The sequence below is a fragment of the Falco peregrinus genome, chromosome 1 (assembly GCF_023634155.1).
Source record: "Falco peregrinus isolate bFalPer1 chromosome 1, bFalPer1.pri, whole genome shotgun sequence".
NCBI lineage: Eukaryota > Metazoa > Chordata > Aves > Falconiformes > Falconidae > Falco > Falco peregrinus.
In genome coordinates this window covers 50,461,347-50,479,299 of record NC_073721.1, presented here as the reverse complement: position 1 = coordinate 50,479,299, position 17,953 = coordinate 50,461,347, and the positions used below count along the sequence as shown (strand labels likewise).

The following is a 17,953-nucleotide window of genomic DNA, read 5'->3' as shown; positions in this document are numbered from 1 at the left end:
TAATTTCCACCCTAATTAAAAAAATCCAAACCTATCTGAAGTAGCACCATAGCTTCCAAGTATGTAGGACAAAACCCTTGCTGCAGCCCTAATTCCTTTATAGCGACTATTTTAAATGTTTGGTTTCCAACTTCATTAAAGTACTGTAGTGTAGGAATGATGGAAGACGTCTCCTAAAGCTATTCTAGGTTGTGCCAAGAGCCGTACGGAAGCCAGGCGTGCCTGATGACCTCATTGTGCTTCTTTAGTTCCCTTAGACCTGCAGATGACAAAACCTTGCTCCTTTTACCTTAGCTAGTATCTAGGCATTTATCTTAACATGGTGAGTGACATTTTTCATTCAACGTATGGTTGGAGTAATAGATTTTTTAAATTAAACAGTCCTGAAGATTTGCTGAGTTTTAATAAATTAGTTTCTTCCAGTCCGTATCTGAAATGCAAAAATTTACTTTAACAGTGTACCGAAACACTGCAATGTGTCTCGGACGAGCAACCCCCCAGCCCTGCACTGGAAATGAAACATACTGGAAAATTATGGTTCATATTCCATAGGCTGAAACTGTTATAGGCAACTTAACTCTTTTGATAAATAGACCAGCTGAATCCATGATGTTAAAAAACAGTCAGGAAGACCTTTACCTGGTGCCATTTCATTATGCATTGATGCTTATATGTGTTGAAGATCCTGTCGTTTGCAAAGCATTTCGGCATGGGAAGTTTTCCAGGTAAGTAAAACATTCACTAAGACACTTTAAATCCTGCTTGTGTATGAAAGAGGAAACATTGATTACAGGTTTGTTGAATCTGCACAGGCAGTTACCATTTGTGAAGGGGCAGTAGTATATTCAGAGGATTAATTGTGTTTTCTAAGGAATATTTTTGAGAAGAGCCAACAATGATTTGGACATGTCATGACAGTTTCTCTGATGAGACAAAAAGCCTTTTTCTGACGTGCTGCATAGGTATGCTGCAAAAGCAAAGATATTTTTCATAGAAACCTTGATATTTTACAAATGCAAAGTCACACAATAGCTTTCTGGTCATCTCAAACTTAGGAAGATCTTAAGGGGTGTGTTAGTTTACTTAAGATTTTTTTTTTTGCTAAGTCTTTTATGTATATTAAAAGAAATTGGCCAGTCTGCTACCTTGTCTTCCTTGTTTAGATAGAAGAGTGCTAACTGCTTTGCTGATGTTGTCTTCAAATCAGGCCTGTTATGATGGAAAAAAACATAACTCCGCTTTATAAGAACTATTTTTTAATTAATACCAACATTCAGAGTACACTATTTTGTAATTTGCATGTTCACAAAGCTGGAACTGCCTTTGTATTTCTCTGCAAAGCCATTATCAAGAAAATGTCTTTTCTTGGCTTTTTAGATTTCAAAAGTAGAAATTACACCCTCTTGCAGCTGATTCAGTCTCTTAGTAATATGAGAAAAATCCCCTTACACTACTGTAGATGTTGTTAATCTAAGGTTAAAAGAAGACAGTGTTAAACCAAGTATTAAAAAGAAGATAGTCACGCTACTACAATGAAAACCCAAACGTGTGATATGGGGGAATCCCACTCTGAGAGAGATTAAATCGGTGTTTCCCCTCACTAATGATGTGCTAAGAATTTCAGTTGTTAACCAGTTTGGTAAGTCCTCTTCCAGGCATTGCTAGTTATATGAGATATTTCAACCGTTTTTAAAATACCTCTGATGTTGAATTTGATGTTTCTTCTGGTAGTGTTGGTATGTCATCCACCTGTGTAGAGAAGATAACTATTCTAAAACTAGTACTGTATTTCTCACTGCTTGTATTTTTAGAAAGACCATATTTCCAATATTAACCTGGCAGTCTTAGTAAAAATTGTTTGAACAATTGTGATAATAAATAAAAATAGTGTAACTTGCAATAATATTCTGAACTCACGTGGAACTATATTTTATTAGTATTCTTAACAGAACAGACTTTCTTGTTAATTTGTAGAAAGCCCAGGTATGTCAATGGCATTGTCTCATGCATGAAAGCTTGCTTTCCAAACAAATAATGCTTTTGATACTTAATTTTTACACCATGCTGCTTTGTTTTGGAAAGTTCTTTCGCCAGGACAAATTATTGCACATTTTATTTAGGCATGAGTATTTCTTACTGTATATGAAGGGATATTCACAGCTCTTGAAACAGTTTTCCACTGCAACAGAAACAGCAGAGGGAGCAAAAGAACACCATTTTCATATAGGTCTTATACATACATACATATATATATATATTAGTAATTTACTACACACACCCCAAAAAAACCACCCAACAATGAACCAAACAACTGTTAAAAGACATTTTTCAGAAGTTCAGCTGTTTAAAATGCTGCACTCATTTCCTAGTGGTTGGAAAAAATACGTGTTTTCATGTGTAGTGCCATTTTAATTTCATGTCTACTGTCAAAATTCTGTTCTTCATATCATCCAAATTATTTGTCAAATAATTTCACCTGCAAGACAGTAACCACCCCATGATCTCTGGGATTCTTGGACAAAAGTTAGATTTACTACAGGTGGTATCCTAGTCAGGGCTGTGTGATAAAGTATTAGCAGAGGATACAAAGTTTTTTCTGATCCATCTACGAGTTCTGAGCATGAGAGGGGTTGCAAGCAGCGATACAACCGACGGGGCAGGGCGCAGTACTCAAGAATGGCATAATTACCCCATTTCTGCCTGTGGAGAGATACGGTATTTGAGAATTCAGAATGGGAAATGTACTTCTGTGCAGCTCCCTGCCTTTTACGAAGATAATTAGTTTAAATGCAGCTTAAAATCACAGAGGAAAGGAGGTTCAGCCTAACAAAGTCCTCCTTTTCTTGAATTGACCTGGGCATTTCCTGGCAAGTGCACCACATACCTGGTACTGTATAGTGAGTCACACTTCAGCTGCGAGTTAAACCACATTATATGAAACAAAAGATGTCTTCACTGTAAAATTTTTTGGAGTTTGTGATTTTAGCACGGACGCCTTGATGATACTTCAGCAGAGCAAGTTATTCAGTGGCTTAATCTTGTGGCCAGTTCCCTTCAAAAGTTTCTTATGACTGTAAATGCTGTGCTGATAGTGACATTGTTTCTCAAAAGCTTTAGTCTTGCAGTAAAAGACAGATCTAAAAGCACAAGTAGGGATGCTTAAGGTAATTCCTCAGCATGAAGAAATCTTGCAATACTAAAAAGTATTGGGAGCAAAACATGCAGTAGCAGCCCAGAGAAACAACATGTATACTAATAAAACCTGTACGAAATAGAGACGAGGAACAGAAAATAGAGAAATTTAAAACAATAAAACAAAATCCAGAACTATAGAAGGGCAACCTGTTTCTAAGTTCAGAAGAGCCAGCCATCGCAGCCCTTGGTGTGCAGTGCTGCCTGCTCACCCTCAGGCTCCTTCAGCCCCTCTCTTCGGTCTCGAAATTTCTGCTCCCATCAACCTGCGGCGCTGGAGGGGCATTTACCAGGCAAGATTTCTGAGGCAGCTCCCCCAAGGCTCTCATTTTTAAGGTAACATATGGAGTGATGCTTATTAGAGAATACCAATTCCTGCTTTTTTGAGCATTCCTCTTAATTTGGTTCATGTCTTCACAATTCAGATTTGTATGGTTTGGGAATGAACGAGTCGTTATTTTTCAGCCTTCCCATTGGTTTTGTTAGGTAAATTCTTATGCAGTCCTTAAATTTTTGGTCTGCATTTAAGTGTGCTGTTAGTGCATATTGACTGACTGGCAGTTTATTTTAGTATGTGCCCAATGTTAAATCTTTTCCTTTTTTTTTTTTTTTTTTTGTCTTATCTCCTTGGCCCCAGTTGGGCCTGGTCAGATGCTCTGGTTCCACCTGGGGGTGCCAGTCCCCATTCCCCACAGCTGTCCACAGCCTGTCCCCACTGCCACCCCTTTTCCAGCAGCAGACAAGCCCCAACAAAGCCCTGGAGATCATCAGCTGGGAGGAAGACCAGGATGGGGAGGTGACAGAGCGCCGGCAGGCTGTCTTCAACCAGCCCACCAGACTTCGCTGTGACACCAGCACCATCGCACACACACCCCAGCTCACCCGGTACAAGGATGGGGCGCCCCTCTCCCCCTGCCCAGGGGTGCTGATGCTGCCAGGTAATGGGCATGGACCTTCACTGAGGGGTTGGGGGGCTTTCCTGCAGCAGCTCTGTGGGTTGAGAGCATCTGTAGCACGGAGGAGGTTGGATCCTGTCCCCTCACTCCTGCCAGCATGCACAGCACCCAGGGGGACATGCAGGGCCACTGGGGCTGTGCAGGGGTCCATGCACAGTGAGGTGGGAGGGGACCCGCTGATCCACCACGGAGCCCTCCCCATCCCCTGCCCCAAACCCGCGGATGGGATCACCTGCACTATGAGCTGGAGGTGCAGAGTGAGCACAGGGCCGGGGCAGGGGGTGGGCTGAGGCCATGGCAGCCCTGCAACCACCTGCCTCCTGCTGCCCCAGCCATCCACGGTGGCACGGTGGACTTGGCTGAGGAGCTGATGGCCGCCAGCCATGGCACTGTCTGCTTCAAGTGCAAAGCCACCAAGCACCTGGTGCCCACAGTGTCCTGGCTGTGGAACGGTGTCCCATGGTGGTCAGCCATGGCATCGGCTCCTGGAGGTCCGTGTGCCCCTGGGCAGGGTGGCTGTGCCTGGCGGGGGGGACAGAGACGCTGGGTGGAGGGGATGGGGCACTTCCCTCCCCAAGGGGGAGGCTGTCCCAGTCTTGCCAGGTGCCGAGGTCCCCATGGGAGCCCCCGCAGCTCCCCAGCTCAGGACAGCCCTCAGCGGGGCTCTGCTCCCCCTTCTCAGGTGGCAGCTGACACTGGCAGCTACATGTGCACGGCCAAGAGCCTGGCCGGGTCAGCTGAGAAGCACTTTGCCCTGGCTGTGGAGGGTAAGGCATCTCCAGCAACCCCTCCCTGGTCGCTGTTTACCCCGCTCCTCATCCTCCTCCTCTTCTGCCAGCTGGAGTCTCCCATGGCTCCTGAACCGCATGGCTGCCTCTGCCCCTCGTGCTTGTCACACTCGCCCCGTGCAAGGAGGCCAGGGTGCCAGCACGCTCCGAGTGGGCGAGATGCTCGGTGCACATTTCCTCCGGGGAGCCCGGGGGAGCTCCACCTCTGTGGTGGTGGCTCCCCTTTGGCACTTGGGGTGTGCCGGAGCAGAAGCTCCCTGGACTGTGGGCACAAACCCCGAAAGCGCTGATGGCAGCAGCAGCAGCGCGTCACTGGGGTGCGATGTCGGGTTGCACCCCCCCGTGCAGATCGCCTGGTACAAGGATGGCCACGTCCTGTGGCTTGGTGAGGAGGGAACCGCCACCCCAGGGGTGTTGGGATGAGCAAGGATGACAGCCTGGCCCCCGGTACTTGGCACAGCCACTGGCTCTCGATGGCAGGCTCTAGCTCCCCTAATCCACCCTTCTGGATGCTGCACGTGGGACGTGAGCTCAGACTCGCAGCTGTACCACACGCTAACAACTTGCTGCCGAGTGATCCCCTCTGCACAGCACCAAGGGCTGCATCCTGCAAAGCCTGTGCTGCTGCTCCCCAGGACTTCAGCACCCTTTTCTGCTGTGCACAGTGAGGCCTCAGACCTCGGAGAGAGACTTTGAAAGCCTGATACCTCTTGCAAGGAGCTTGGCTGGCTCAGGGGCATACACCTGCCCGGCCCAAAACAGCACAGGCAAAGGTGCAGAGCTGCACATGCTGAGCGTGCTGGCACAGCCTGTCCCCTGTGTCCCTCAGGGTGTGAACCCAGTCCCCATGGTGCCCTGGTTGTCATCCCTTTGGGGCTGCAAGTCTTTCTCCTTCCAGGGGAGCATTGTTCCATGGCTTAGCATCCTACCCAGCCTGGCTGCTTTTGTCTCGCTGCCCCAGCACCTGAGACCCCGGGCAGGGGTGGGAGGGTGTGGGAGCTGGGGTTCGAATTCCCGTCTCAGCCTGGGGCTCGTGGGCACCCCAGCACCCTCAGACCTGTCCCCTCTCTGCCTGCAGACATGGATGAGTGCGTGGAAAGTGTGTTCGAGCCAGATGTGCTTCAACACCCATGGAGGTGTCCAGCGCATGGATGTGCTGTGCCCAGCCAAGTACTGGAGAGGCTTCAGCCCTGGGTGAGTCATGCTGTGGGGGCTGGAGGTGCCTGTCCCACCCTCCTCGTGGCACCGTGGACCCAGGTGTCCTGGCTGCTCCGGACACCCCACTGCATCCTGCATTCCCCCCAGCTCTCGTGTGCAGCGTGTGTGTCAGTCACCGCACCGCAGGCTGCAGCTCGTGCAGTACCAGCTGCTCACCCTGCCCCTCAGCATCGTGGTGCATTTTGCTTGCCCTTGGGCGCTGCCCTCCACCACTGCCTCGTCTTCGTGCTGCTAGAGCCCAGCAGCCCCTTGCCCCCCGCACCAAGCAGGGCTGTGGCATCTCCACCCTGTGCCTGCTGCGGGACCCTGGCACCTCAGGGTGCAGGTGCTGGCCCCAGGTGGGCAGCAAGCACCCAGCATCTTTCTCGTCCTCATCTCTGTCTCACCCTGGCCCTACCGACATTGCTGAGGGACAGGAGGGAACGCAGGGTCACATCTCCTCCTGTCCCTCCAGCCACTGCACCACTGGGGGCACGTGGCTCAGGGAGAGCTGAGCTTGCACCCTCCCCCCTTCCCCACACTCCCCATCCCCCCCACCCCACCCCACCCCCCCCCCCCGCCACCTTCCCTGACACCCCCTTGCCCCCGGCAGCCCTTCACCCAGGGCCGGTCTCTGACTCAGCAGGGCGGTGGGGGCAAGATGTCCCGCCAGTCTCTTGCAATCGGTTTTTGTTGCAACTCTGCAATTTGCACCAGCAGCCCTGAAGCAAACACGGCTCTGGACGGCCTTGGCCGCATTCAGCCCCCGGGGGGCTGGGGGATGGAGCCAGGTGACAGCAGGCAGTGAGGGCCCAGCCAGGGTGCAGGGTGTGTGACCCCCCCGGGGCTGGGGAGGGTGGGGGGCACCCTGGCATTAACCATGTACTAAACTGAAATACCCTTGTGTTAAATTATTAGTTTTATTTTAATCCACTTGGTTTCTGTGCACACTTATTTATGGGTTTTTTCCAAATAAAGGTGTTTTGTGGCTGAATATCAGCCGCACCTGAAGAAAGTGGTGTCCTTCAGTGTGTGGGAGGGGGCTGCTCCGGCAGCAGCCCCAAATTCCCAGGGCTTTGGGCACCTCCCTGCGTGGCCTTGGACCGGAGAAGGTGGATTGTCTGGATGTGGCAATGCCAGAGGGCCAATGTCCAGCACCTGAAGGTCCAATCCTGCCCCAGCATCAGGTCCCTTGCTCAGCAAGAGCAGGTTGTGGCCTCTCTGCCCATGGTGCCGGTGAAGGCTGTTCCCAGAAAGCCATTTCCATCCTTCCCTGCGCGTTGGCCCCGCAGACCCCAGCCCACGCATCCCCACGTTCAGGCCGTGTCTCTTGTGGTGGCCATGCCCCCGGTGCAGGTGCCACAGCCAGGTCCCATCGCTGGAGCTGGCTCTGTGCAGTGGCACTGGGATGTCCCCAAGGCCCTGGCCTTTGGGCTGGCGTTCCTGTCCCCCAGGGCCACCTCTGCTGCTGCTCTGGGGTGCCCTGGGCACATGTGAGGGGGGGGAAAGTGGGTTTGCCCCATGCACAGCCCCCTGCCCCATCCCCCCCTGCCTACCCATGCTCCCACTTCTCCTGAGGGAGTTCCACAGAAATTCCACCTCCTCCTGCTGTGCCAGGGGGAGGTGGTGGCAGTGCAGGGGGCACCGGGTCCCCTCTGCCCGCCGCTTTCAGCTCCCCGCGGGGTCCCGGGGGGGGCCGATGGGGAGGGCTGGCCCTCGCTGGGACCGTGCCCACGGAGGGGACAGTCCCGCGGCGGCCCCGCCTGCCCACGCCCAGCTATAAGGGGGGGAGGAGGAGGAGGAGGATGCTCCAGGCACCGGACCAGAGTGCTGAGGGCAGTGGGACAGCGGGTGAGTACGGGCATGGCACGGGAGGGGGTGGCGAGGGGGGAAGGGACCCTTTGCCTTGGGGTCCTGTCCTCTGCCCCCGGCTGGCCCTTCTCAACCCACCTGTGGGTGTCCCCCATCCCTGGGTGCTGGAGAGGGGCTTGCTGCTCCCTGCAGGAGCAGGGCAGGGGGGTCCCAGCCCCCTCCCAGCTCTGGGAGGTGCAGGCTGCAGTCGACCCCCTCTCCCCGGGTCTGCGGTGGGGAGCTTCCAAATGAGTCCCATCTCCCTGGGCCACCCCCAGGGAGGGGAGCTGGGACCTCGGCTGGCAGCACCCCTGCCCTCCTCGCTCTGCTCTGGAGATGCTGGAGGTAGGATGGGACCCTCGCGAGACGGAGGAGCGATGCTGAGGCAAGCCCCAGCACCAGTGAGCACATCCCCACATGCCTGTGCTGCCGGAGCCCCCACCCTGCCCCGTCCCAGCCCGCACGCAGCACTCACCAGGGCACAGGCTGTTCTTCCAGCCCAGCTGGCAAAGGTGGCTCCTTTCCTTCCCAAAGTTTCAAGTTTTTTATTCCCCACCCCACTGTTTGGTTTTTTTTTTCCCTTGGTTTTAAAAACAAAACACACAGTGTTCCTGCAAGGCAGCGCAGCCAGAGTTGCTCTGGAAGGAACCCTGCCCCAACTCACACGGAAATTGCTACGGAATAATAATCAGGGCTGAGAAAGTCCCACCACGTTCCCCTTCGCTGAGCTTTGTTTGCGCTGATTTATTACCACCCAACGCCAGAACTTCAGGGCTCTCCCTTCCTGGGCAGGCGGGCTTGGCACCAGCCCGTTCCCAGAGCTGGAAGTGCCGGTGGCCCCACACTGTTGCTAGGTTGCAGGATGCATCCCCAGGGCCAGGTGTCCCTGGGTCCCTCGGGCATCCTGTGGGCAGCACATGTCTGAGCAGGGAGGTTGGAGGCGTCTCCTCTAACCTGCTGCCAAGCATTTGTGAAGTGAATGCGCCTGGTCTCAGAGGTGCTTACTCGGGCTGGCAGCCGTGCCAGCGATGCTGGTGGCTGCAGCGGGGATGGGGATGGGGGTAAAAGAGGGAATTGCCCAGCAAGGAGCTGCAGGTGCAGCGTCATGGTTGGGCTGGGCCTTTTCGGGAACTGTGGCTGCCTTCCTGTAAACGGCCGGGTGAGGAAGGGAACGGCTGAGCCTCCCAGGCAGGGGCCCAGCTCGGCGCCGCTTGCACAACCCTGGGTGCTGCCGGCACTGCTGGCACGGGCAGCCCAGCGGGTATGGGCAGGCTCAGGGCACCGAAGGGCGGTCACAGGGCTGCAGACCCCTTTGCTCTGCAGCCAGATGCTGTGCCTGGGCTGGCTCTGAGCCGTGCTCCGTGGGATGCTGGCCCCACGCTATGCTGGCACACCCCGGCATAGCCGCACCCCACTGCGAAAGGTGCCGGGTGGGCCAGTCTGGGGGCGCTCGGTATGGCGCCTTCCCTGCCTGCAAAAGCAGCAGCAGGATTGTGCTGACTTGGCAGCAGCAGCAGCATGGAAGTTGCTTGGGACAGGATCTGGCCGGCTCCGCTGCCCGCCTTCCCGGCCAAGGGTCAGCGGGCATTGCCGCTTGGTCAGGCCCTGGGGCTCACAGCCTGGCCCGGGGGCTGCAGGGAGCCCTGAGCCCCCTCCTGAAGCGGGACCCCCATCCCTGCCTCTGAGCTCTGGGCTGCCACGTCCTTCACCACCTCCTGTTGTTGGCTGGAGTCCTCGATATCCTCGACTGGCTGACGGCACCGAATCCCCATGTAGGTGTTTCATGCTGGCAGGAAACACAGGGCAGCATAATTAGGACAAATGCCCAGTAAGCATTAATTAGACTTGGGGCCGGGCCGGGCTCTGGGGGATGCTGCTGAGCACCCCAGCCCTGCAGTGATTGCTCACCCAGCAGCGCCGGCAGGCACTGGGGGCCAAGCTGGTGGGTGGCTGTGCCTGTCTGCCGCAGCGGCTCCTCTGTGCTGGCCCTGGTGCCAGGCTGTGACGTGCCAGGTTGTGCCTGAGCAAGGCACCTGGCTGCATCTCCACTGCAGCTGGGAACCTGCACCTGAGCCCCAGCCCCCTGGCATTGCAGGGTGCTCATGGGGGGCGGGGGGGCAGGCTGTGCTGGGCTTGTCAGGGCAAGAGCCGTGTGGAGCAAAGGTAAGAGCAAAGCTGCCCCGACGGCTGCCCTGGCCCCCTCCGACACCCAGTGCCGCTGTGTGCACTGGCCGGCACATGGGCAGGGCTCTCGCCCTGGCTGGGAGCTGCAGCCTGGACGTGGCTGTGGTGCCCTGGCTTTTCCTCCTGCCTCCAGCCCTCCCCCTGCTCCTTGCAGCCCCGGGAGGGCTCTTGCTCCAGATGATCCCTCCCGATGCTGTGGCGAGTCCCCCCTGCACTGCCTGCTGCTCACTGCCCCCAGCCTGGCGCCCCCGGCAAAGGAGGGGGCTCAGCCGGCCCCAGGCAGAGCACAGCCCGGCTCAGTGGGCTGCCCGTGGCCTTGGCCCCACGGGAGCACCCAGCAGCTGACGGCAGCAGCTCTCACTGCCGGGGAACGAGAGCAGTGCTGGGAGCTTGTGTTTTAATCCGGGAGCTTGTCCCGCACCGCCAGCCCCACCACATGCTCCTCTGTGTACTCAGGCCACTGCTGGCCCTGAGTGTTTGATTTACGTGGTCTGTGTTTCTTGCCTCCTGGTTATTCATCACCTGGATAATATTTGTGTTGCCCAGGATATCCCACCCCTGGGGGAACCCTCATCCCTGGCTGCCCTCAGCACCCAGCTGGACTGGGATGGCCTGTGGCCAGTTCAGGGACAGTGGGGAGGTTTCACAGCTGATGGCTGCAGCATCCCTGCACCAAGTAAGGGCAGGGGCTGGGCCTGTCATGAATCCCTTTCCCTTTGCTTTGCCAGCACCATGGCTCAGCCCAAGGGAACAGTGGTCCTCGCCTACAGTGGTGGCCTCGACACCTCCTGCATCCTGATGTGGCTGAAGGAGCAGGGCTACGAAGTCATCACCTATCTGGTGAGCTCTGCGTGAGCCCTGCTGCATGGACCCTGTCCCTGGGCGCTGAGGGTGGAGGGGGCACTGAGGTCTGGGAACCTGGGTGGGTGACAGGGGTCCTGGCACGTGTGTAGACATGGTGGTGACCCTGCTTTCACTGGTTAACCATCTCCCAGCTGGGTGCTGCTCTGCTGAGCTGCCAGCCCTGCAGGCACAGCCTGTCCCTGCCAGCAAATGACCCTCCACTAATGAGGGCAGTGCATCAGGGCAGAGCTAAGGGGCTTGGCAGAGGCAGTATGGGCACGAGGTATGCTGCCCCAGGGTGGGTACCCCCCCCCCCCGGCCCATCCTGTGTGGCCTCAAGCCTAGCCAGCATGAGCTCTGCCATGCCTTGTATGATGCCCTGTGCCGGGCTGAGCTTGCACTGGAGTTCTGTGGTTTCTTTTCAAACTCAAGTCTTGGTTTTTTCCCCCTTCCAGGCCAACATTGGGCAGAAGGAAGATTTTGAGGCAGCACAAAAGAAAGCACTGGCAATGGGGGCCAAGAAGGTAGCAGCATCCCTCCCTCTGGCTGCCTGGGGGGTCTGAGCTCCCCCTGCTCCCTGCCATGGGGCTGATCCCTGGGGTCTCCCACACCCCGTGGCTGGGGCCACCACAGGGAGACGGGACAGTGCCAGTGAGGAATCCCTTTTCCAGAGGTGTTGCACCAAAGCCTTTTAGTAGCATCTAAAAAAGGGGAGGCAAAGGGACCCTTTGCTGCACCATCCCCCAAGCCCCAGAGGAGTGGGATCCCCCCTAGTCACCCTCCCATCACAAGGCTCCCTCCATCCCGGCAGGTTTGCCTCGAGGATATCAGCAAGGAGTTTGTGGAGGAGTTCATCTGGCCAGCAGTGCAGGCCAACGCTCTCTACGAGGACCGGTACCTGCTGGGCACGGCGCTGGCACGGCCCTGCATCGCCCGCAAGCTGGTGGAGATCGCCCAGCGGGAGGGAGCCCAGTACGTTGCCCATGGCGCCACGGGCAAGGTGAGGGAGGATGGGGGCACCAGGGCAGGGATGGCACCGGGTGCTCGGCGGGGGGACCCAGTCAGTCCACTGGCCAGTCTGTGGGTGCCAGGAGGGGTGCACAGCCTGTTCTGTGGGTGTTCTGTGGGGCAGTGCAAAGCTCAACCATGTTTCAACACTTCCTTCTCACTTCTGGGATTTCTGTCCCCAATTTCAGTTCCCTCTCCCTGTCGGGGAGGCTCAGGTCACAGCTGAACCCTCTGCTTTTGGCAGCAGCTTTCAAAACCCTGCAACGGGCAGGGGCTGCCTGGGCCAGGAGCCGGCTGGGGCTGCGCCAGCACTGCCTGGGGCGTGGGGCACCCCGGGCAGGGAGCAGCTGTTCCGGTCCCCATCCCTGTCCTGGTTCCCATCCCTGTTCCTGTCCCCATCCCTGTCCCCTCCACAGTCCCTGTCCTGGTCCCTGTCCCCATCACAGTCCCTGTCCCGGTCCCATCCCTGTACCCGCCACAATCCCTGTCCCAGTCCCTGTCCCCATCACAGTCCCTGTCCTGGTCCCATCCCTGTACTGGCCACAGTCCCTGTCCTGGTCCCTGTCCCCACCACAAGTCCCTGTGTCCCGGCCTCATCCCTGTACCCGCCACAATCCTTGTCCCAGTCCCTGTCCTGGTCGCCATCCCTGTACCCCCCACAGTCCCTGTCCTGGCCCCGTCCCTGTCCCCGTCCCCATCCCTGTGCCCATCACAGCCTCTCCCGCCCCGGTCCCGTCCCCCCCCGCCGCAGGGCGGCCGTTTTGCCGCTAGAGGCAGCCAGAGACCGCGGGAAGGGCGCTGGGGCCAGCCCTGCCCGGGGCGGGGGGCGCCTCCGGGGGGGCTGGGGGCGGGGGCCTGCGAGCCGTGCCCCCCCCCCGCACCCGCAGCCCTGCCCGGCGCGGCGGGGACACCTGGGGCGGGGGGTACTGTCACCCTTCGGGGGCCCTGGGTGCTGTGCCTGCGCCCAGGACCCGCCGGGTGCCCCCTCCTCCCCATCCCACAGGTGCCCCTCCTGGCCTAGGGGCAGAAGCCAGGTCCCCCCTGGAGGGGTCTCAGCGCAAGGGGCTGGGGGGGCGCTGGGTTTGGGTGCCCACAGCTATGGCCGAGGACCCTGCTAGAAGCCGGGTGCTGAATGCAGCCGGGAGACAGTCAAGGGGCATGCCAGCACCGGGGCAATGGGGCAGAGGGGCAGCCGGGGGGGGACTTCATGGCCAAAATAACTCCTGTTCCTGCTGTGCTGGGCTCCCCACACCGCTTCGCTGTCCATCTCACCCATCCCCTCTTGAAAGCCCCCCCTCAAGGGTGCCCTGGAGTCATGCACCCCCAATGCGATGATGTCCCCACCACTCCTGGGTACCACCAGCACCAGCCATCCCTGCTTGTGTGAGCACCCCCGGCTGTTCCCCAGGCCACGAGTGGGGACACCCTTGGCTGCTCCCCAGGCCATGGGGGCACCCCCAGCTGCTCCCCGGGCCACAAGGGGGGACACCCTCGGCTGCTCCCCTGCTCCCCAGGCCTTGGGGGCACCCCTGGCTGCTCCCCTGCTCCCCAGGCCATTAAGCCTCGGGCTCGGGCAGGGACCCACTGCACGTAACTCGAGCCCCATCCCCGGCTGAGGCCACAGCATCCCAGATGCGGCCATCTGCGGTGCCCCCCTGCCCGAGCAGATGGGCTTGTTTTGGGCCTGTAAGGGAAATGAGTGCTTTGGTGGATGTACTTGCCTGTGTGTAATAGTCCTTGGGGATTTCCCAGCCCAGGCGTAAATGTATCCTCCGGGCCGGGCCGAGAGGAGGGGAGGGGGGTATTTACACCCCGCGATGCTGGTGGAAAATAGGCTTTGGTTAGCACTATTCCCTTGGAAGGGCTAATAACTCCCAGGCTCACTCCTCACCCCTTAGCAACTACCTGGCCTCATTAGTGGGACCTTGTCAGCATGGGCCAATTAAGATAAAGGGAGGTTCAGAGCTATTTAATTACGAGCTGCTGCATCCTCCTGGACACCATGGTCTTCCCTCCCCTACCTTGCCCTCTCCTTCCATGTGTCTTCTGATGCCTGCGGGGGAAACCCACCCCAATCTGGGTTTCTGCCTGCTCAGATTTTAGACGTGTTAGCCCAGGGGAGAGCACAGCTCTCCCGGGGTCAGCCAGGCTCCCTTGGAGCCAGGTGAACGGGCTGCATCAGGGCTTTGAACACCCAGCTGCCAGGACCACCAGGAAAGGTGGGTTTGGGCTCAAACCAGCCATGGAGAAAGAGCAGGAGTGACCCCAAGGGACAGAGCCAGCCCAGGTCCTGGCATCCGTTACCCCGTCCCGCTGCCCTCCGTGCTGGTGGAATTGAGGAGAGAGATGGGTTCTCAGCCTCAGGCCTTGCTTTTTGCAGGGAAAAAGGCCAGCAATCCCATCCCAGTGGCATTACTGGGAGAACAGGTGTGATCCTCTTCTCCTGCACAGAGACCCTCAGTCTATGAAGTCCTGGGTAGCACCAGGCGGACATTGCTCCTGGCTGGTGGCTCTCGCAGGGATTTGCAAACGCCCTGCTCAGCCGAGGGCCTCCCAAGCCAGGGGCTGGGATGCTTTTCCCAGCGGACATAGAACAAGTGGCTGTCCTGCGTTGGCTGAAGCTGAGACCCTGGGACATGTGCCCCCTGGGTCTCTGCTGAGGGGGGTTTGGTCCTGTCCCCACACAGGGAGAGCAGCTGGGAGCAGGGAAACAGTGGGTCCTTGCCTGCTGTGCCCGAGATCTCCAGTGTTGCAAGGGGAGTTGCTACTGTGGCCAAGCAGCATCTCAGAAGCTGCATGTGTGTGCGGTCACACGTGTGTGCAGTGCCGCACACGTGCTCTCCCAGTGCCCAGCAGTCCCCGAGCCTCCCAGCTCCCCAGACGAAGCTGTGGGGCTGCAGTGCAGCTGGGAGCTCCTGTTTTGTCATCTGCACTTTTATTGCTCCTTCCTTTTTTTTAAACAGTTCCCACCAGTTTTGCAGTTTCTTTCCCCAAATCCAAACCTGCAGCCCTGCCAGGACATGTTCCCCAAGGATGCTGCATCGCCCTGGGAGAGCTTGTTCAGGGATGAGGCCCCATCCCCCATCAGTGGGATCAGGGTGGGGGGGCCATCCCCCTCCCAGTCCACCCCAGTGTGGGGTGACCCATCAGCATCTCCCATTCGTGTTTCAGGGCAACGATCAGGTTCGGTTCGAGCTCACCTGCTACGCCCTGTGTCCTAAGATCAAGGTAAGGCACCCGGGCTGCCCCTGGGGCCCCAGCAGGAGCTCCTGGCCCCCTCCCCAGCTGGTGGGGAATTTTGTTTTAACACCGATGCGAGTGGCCGTGTCTCACTTTAACAAGCTGCCAGCTGCACGAAGCGACGTTTTGGCATTTGAGGGGGCTGTAATGATACTTAATTGACCTATTTTCACCCCAAACACTACGAGGCCATGGAGGAAAGAGCACCGAGGCAGGTGCTGGATAATCGATGCTGCCTATTTCCCCCTTGCATCCAGCGCCTTGTTAGGGTCAGGGGTTTGGGTTACTCCACCCTTGTGCAGGGAGATTAAATTTCAGCCAGGGGGACCAACACCCCATGGGCCTGGCTCTCCAGGGCTGCCACAAGCCCTCTCCCATGGGGAGCCCGGAGGGGTGCTGAGGGGCGCAGGGGGACCAGGGGCTGCAAGGGGACCAGGGGCTTCTCATCTCATGCTCCTGCCCTCCTGCCAGGTCATTGCGCCGTGGAGGCTGCCCGAGTTTTACCAGCGCTTCCCTGGGCGCCGTGAGCTGATGGACTATGCCAAGGTAGGAGCCGGCATGGGGTAGCCACGGGATGCTCGGGGTGGCTGCGGGATGCTCAACGTGGCTTGGCAGGTGACAGTAGCAAGCCCTGCACAGCATCCCTCCAGCACCACGCTGGAGCCTTCTGGTCGGTTTTCCCCCCCTCTATATTTTTTTCTCCTTCCTTTCTAAAAGCCCCATAATTACCTGGCTATTAATGGTAACCCGCTTTCCAAGGAAATGGGTCCCAGCTTCCTGACTCACGTAACAGACAAAGCAAATACGTTTGCCTTTGTTGTCCCTTCCTTTTTGAAGTACAAGTTGCAATAAAACATATTAGAAGTTTTGCATCAGGCTTTTACATGCCCACCAGGGTACCTTTCTTTTTTAGCGACTTCATGGAAATGCTAGACAACTCGGCTCAATCAATCAAAAGGGAAAAGGCAGCTCTGTGCATAAACCAGAAAATTGCTTCAGTTTTTAAATAGCTGCCGTCGAGGCTGCCTGGGTAATCTCTGGGAAGGCGAGGTGCCGAGCCGGAGGGATGCAGCGTGGGGTGAGGAGCCCTCCGAGCCCATTAGGGCTGTGGAGAGCAGCGTGTTGAGGATTGTGTTTGCCATCTGCTGTTGTATTATGAAGGGGCGAGTTTACGAGAGCTTTCCATATGTTGCCAAACAAATTGTCAAATAGGGCAGTTATTAAGAGCGCCGCGGTTTTATTATATGGAAAATGGAACATGTGTTTCGGGTTTGGGGTTTTTGTTTGGGGTTTTCTTTTTTTGTTTGTTTGGAAGGAGGGGGAAAGGGAAATGAAATGGACTGGGGCCCCATTCGAAGAGGAAGGGTTGGGGGTTGAGGGTTTGTAGTAGCTCTAGGTCTCTGGTTATGTTCAATGTTTGAAAAAAAAGGGGGTTTTCCCTTCATTTTCACGCTCAGAAGAGGGAGATGTGTGGCCAGGTCTTTTCAGTGCCTGGATGTGCTTGCCTCAGCACTTGGGGAGTTATAACACGATGATATCTGGGGCTCCGTTGGTGCCAGGGAAGCTGGGAATCCATGTCACTGCAGCACATGGCATAGCCCTTGCCACAAATTTGCTGCCCAGGGCTGGAGCCAGCCTTGCTCCAGCAGCCCTGCTCCAGCAGCCGCTTCATCCCCGCAACCAGATGGGGCTGAAAGACCTTAATGAGCAAGGTGGAACTCTCCTGGATGCTGCTCTAGGATGAAGCATCACCGCAGGCAGAGCCAGGTGGGACAGAGCTTGTCAGGGCTGTGCCCTCAAAAGGTTTCTCTTTGGTCTCGGCATGTTTGGCCCTGGCCAAAGCTGCCTGGGCTTGGCAGATGTTGGTATGTGGGTCCAGACTTGGAGGATCCCCTTGGAATCGGTTGCATGGGGCAAGGGTGGGCTGGGGAGCATGGGCTTCCCGAGGTGCCAGAGGAGGCAGAGGGAGGAGAGGGCTGGCTGCAGAAATAAATCAGCTGGGGCTCGTGGCTCAGGATCAGCGGGTGTTTGGCTGTGAAAGATGCGTTTATAGGTGGCAGGTGAGATGGCACAGGGAGAGCCCATCGTAGGGCATAGCCTCCCGCAGCCCCTCGCGGCTGAGTGCAGCTCCTTGGATAAACAGCCCTCAGCATTAATTGCTTGGCTTTAATTAACTAAGGTGAAATGTCCTCTGTCAACATCCACGAGGGCACTGGGATGAGGATGAGGGGGCAGGTGCCAATGGGAGCGTGGTCTGACCCCAGGCAGGGCTGAAGTCTATCCCCCAGCCCTCAGTCTCCCCTGGTGTTATTTGGGGGGGGGCTTTGGGGGGTTGTGGGGCACCTGCAGCTTCATCTGTCTGAGGGGTGGGACAGGGAGAGGCATCTTCTCACTCTTTTCCAGAGAAGCCAGGCACTCCCCAGCACTTGCACCCAGCCGGCAGTGTTTTGCCCTCCCAGCAAACCCAAGACTGTGTTTTGAAGCCCCCTGTGAAGCGTTGATGTGCTCTGCCTGCTCTCCCCCGTGGGCAGGGGCTGTGGGCAGGACAGCACCCCCGCAGAGGGGCCTGGGTCGAGGAGACGAAGGCTGCCCAGCACCCACCTCCAAAGCCTGGGATGGGGGTCCTGGGGGGTCCCACACTGGGAGTATGACGTGGGACCAGCAAACCAGGACCCACGAGCCTGGGGCAATGTC

At 57.0% G+C, this 17,953-nt stretch overlaps 1 protein-coding gene across 2 annotated transcripts in view; it reads left to right on the top strand.

Moving 5' to 3' along the window:
- Window positions 1-7,855: 7,855 nt before the first annotated feature.
- The window catches only part of ASS1 (argininosuccinate synthase 1), a 29,576-nt gene continuing 19,478 nt past the window's right edge, over window positions 7,856-17,953 (top strand). Inside the window, exons 1-6 of one of the 2 annotated variants that reach the window (XM_005231198.4) lie at window positions 7,856-7,984; window positions 10,897-11,008; window positions 11,467-11,535; window positions 11,823-12,011; window positions 15,191-15,247; window positions 15,731-15,805. In XM_005231198.4, coding sequence (XP_005231255.2) covers window positions 10,901-11,008; window positions 11,467-11,535; window positions 11,823-12,011; window positions 15,191-15,247; window positions 15,731-15,805 — 498 coding nt within the window. In that variant the 5' untranslated portion in view covers window positions 7,856-7,984; window positions 10,897-10,900. Of the gene's footprint in view, window positions 7,985-9,576; window positions 9,757-10,896; window positions 11,009-11,466; window positions 11,536-11,822; window positions 12,012-15,190; window positions 15,248-15,730; window positions 15,806-17,953 lie in introns of those variants that run through there. The other variant, XM_027778002.2, reaches the window with a different exon arrangement.